General features: G+C 52.4%; 1 protein-coding gene across 1 annotated transcript; it reads left to right on the top strand.

The window, feature by feature from the left end:
* Positions 1 to 1,679: 1,679 nt before the first annotated feature.
* si:dkeyp-92c9.2 (uncharacterized protein LOC571482 homolog) lies at positions 1,680 to 2,660 on the top strand. The gene has a single exon (XM_034545451.1). The coding sequence runs from the start codon at positions 1,680 to 1,682 to the stop codon at positions 2,658 to 2,660; it is 981 nt and encodes a 326-aa protein (XP_034401342.1).
* The last annotated feature ends 286 nt before the right edge of the window (positions 2,661 to 2,946 follow it).

The raw sequence follows: 2,946 nt of genomic DNA, 5'->3' as shown, positions 1-2,946 counted from the left end.
TTAACAATTTGATTATAATTCAGTAATCAGTTATTAATTGTATTTTTATTTCTTACTATTATTACTGTTATTTAATTGTTGAATTTAATTCAATTTATTTCATATTTTATTTGACTTTAATCAAATAAATAAATAAAAATGTATACACGTGTGTGTGTGTGTGTGCGTGCGTGTGTGTGCGTGCGTGTGCGTGCGTGCGCGTGCGTGTGTGTGTGTGTGTCGGGAGGCAGCTGAGCCCCCGTTAGGAGGAGTCAGTGTCGCGGGGAGGTGGTGTGTGAGGAGCCGCTCTGTGCGCTCACTGGCTGCTCAGCCTCTAACGTGAGGAGAGCCGGTTCAGAGGTCGGACCGCCGGGACCGATCCCCGGTCAGTGGGCGACTGAAGAGCTCAGCGCGTGGACACAAAGCTGAGCCCCCCAAAAAACCTCGACCTGGAACAGAAGCGCGAGGAGACCTCTAGCGCTCGGATCTTGAGATGATGGAATGCATTGAAAGGACTCCGACGCAGTGAAAGTTCTCCCCTCGGACATGGAGACTCACGCGCAACTGGAGGCACAATAATCGTCATCATTCTCGCCTGAGGGTTCGAGGTGCAGCGGAGGATGACACCTGCACCCCGCCGGGCGAGGACCGACGCGTTGTTCCGCACTTTGCACATCTCTTTGAAGAAGAGTAGGTCAAACCTTCTGATAGAGTGACTTTTTCTTTTTTTTTCTTCTTCTTCTTCTTTGCTTCTGAATTCTGCACAAAAAACCCAGATCGCTGCCACCTCTGGGCTCAGCGCGTTTCTTTTGCGCTCCTTTCTTTCTTTGCGCCACTGTGGACTGCGCCAACACCAACACAATCTCCCGGTACCTCGGACAATCTCGTACGCATAGGTGAGCATCAAAGCGAGATTTATCGTTAAGATTAATGTTGTACAATAAAATAAAGATTTTTTTTGTTATTTAATTGATTTTTTTTTTCTTCTTTTTACATATAGTAGGGATTCATGTGCGTAAAACGCCTCCAATGTGTTGTTTACGCACTATTCACCAACCTGGCTCCTGCATGTAGTCACTCGGCCAAAGATAAGAGTCCTTTTAATATGTTTTAATCCATCTTTACAGGTTCCAGAGAATATGGAGCCCGTAGATTAAATCGTTGATCAACCTTTTAAACCCCAGCTTCCCCTCAGAGGTTGAAACAAACAGTTTTACAGCATCGCACATATATTCTGTCCAAAACACCCGACTGCATTCAAATAGAAATGCTTTTACATAATTTTATCCATGCACATTTGTCCAAATATTCAGTCTGACGTGTTTGGTGTCTTTGGAAAATCGGGGATGTCCTCTAGAATTTAAAATAAAGTCAAGTGGGGTTTTTAATCACGTTTGGCTGCCCAGCATAAGCCTGACATGTACTGGGGTCCGCACAGGGGGGGGTTAATACGTGACCGTATGGATGTTAAATGAGATTACATGTTATTATTTGCACTGTGCATTCAAATGATCTCCTCATTTTAACGTTGCAGGTCTTCGTTGACATGCCTGCACTCATCTCTCCGTGCTGTTTCCCTGTCGAGAGTTCACATCTGCTGGATATTAAGAAGTAAAAAAGAGAGCTTTGCTTCGAAGGCGTCGTCCCCTCTCCACACAGCAGCAGCGAGGCGGTTGTAACCTGCGGAGCTCCGTCTCACCATGGGCACTGTGCTGTCGCTGTCCCCCGGGTCCCGGAAGTCAGGCTACTATGACAACCGTCCGGGCTCGCTCAGCCAATACCCGAGCATCAGCAGCCGCTCCCTCAACAGCCAGAAGGACCGCGGGCTGAAGAGGGGCCAGTCCCTCTTCCTCCCGGCGTTCACGTGGAAGCGGCTGGTGGCCTCCACGAAGAAGAAGGGCAACTCCAAGAAAGGCGATCCCGGGGGCCTCGGGGACCCCCTCAACAACAACAACATCAACATCTACCAGAAGGACCCCCTGTTGCACCTCAACCACGAGAATGTAAAGAAGTCGCTGTCGTGCGCCAACCTGTCCAGCTACGAGGGCCCGGCGGTACTGGGGCTCGGCTACGGCCTGGGCATGGGCAGGGGCCAGGGATGCGGCTACGGCAAGCCCCAGCAGCTCTCCTCTGTGAAAAAGGTCCCCCAGGGGACGATGGCCTCGTCGTCCCCGAAGCGCGTCATCGTCCAGGCCTCCACCAGCGAGCTCCTGCGCTGCCTAGGGGAGTTCCTGTGTTGCCGCTGCTACCGCCTGAAGCACCTGTCCCCCGCCGACCCGGTGCTGTGGCTGCGGGCCGTGGACCGCTCGCTGCTGCTGCAGGGCTGGCAGGACCAGGCCTTCGTCACGCCGGCCAACGTGGTCTTCGTCTACATGCTGTGCCGCGACGTGGTGGACGGCGACGTGGTGGCGTCGGAGCACGAGCTGCAGGCCATCCTGCTCACCTGCCTCTACCTGTCCTACTCCTACATGGGCAACGAGATCTCGTACCCGCTCAAGCCCTTCCTGGTCGAGGCGGGCAAGGAGGCCTTCTGGGACCGCTGCCTCGCCATCATCGACGCCACCAGCGCCAAGATGCTGCGCATCAACGCGGATCCGCACTTTTTCACACAGATATTTGCCGAACTGAAGAGCGAGGGCGGCTGCGGCCCCCAGGACTACAGTCGGGTGCTGGATCGGTGAGAGGGAGTTGGGCCGCATGCCTTTTTTGTACACTCGAATACATTTGTCTCCAACAGATTGCTGTCCCTGTTGTTGTTCTGCGGCCCTGCAGGAGCAGTGAAGGCCTACCCTGACAGAGCTACGTAGACATATTGAATCATTCCATCCGTGTTCATTGCCATTGTCCCGTCCATCCACAGATAGAAATAAGGAGTTGTTGTTGTTCCCCCCCTCCCCCCCCCCCAGGTGATTGACTAACAGAAGCTCACAGCTGTGTTTTTGTTGTTGTTTTTGCCCTGGATTATCC

Source organism: Cyclopterus lumpus, chromosome 11, assembly GCF_009769545.1.
Source record: "Cyclopterus lumpus isolate fCycLum1 chromosome 11, fCycLum1.pri, whole genome shotgun sequence".
NCBI classification, from domain to species: Eukaryota; Metazoa; Chordata; class Actinopteri; order Perciformes; family Cyclopteridae; genus Cyclopterus; species Cyclopterus lumpus.
The sequence above is the reverse complement of the archived record's forward strand: the minus strand, read 5'-3'. Positions and strand labels throughout refer to the sequence as shown.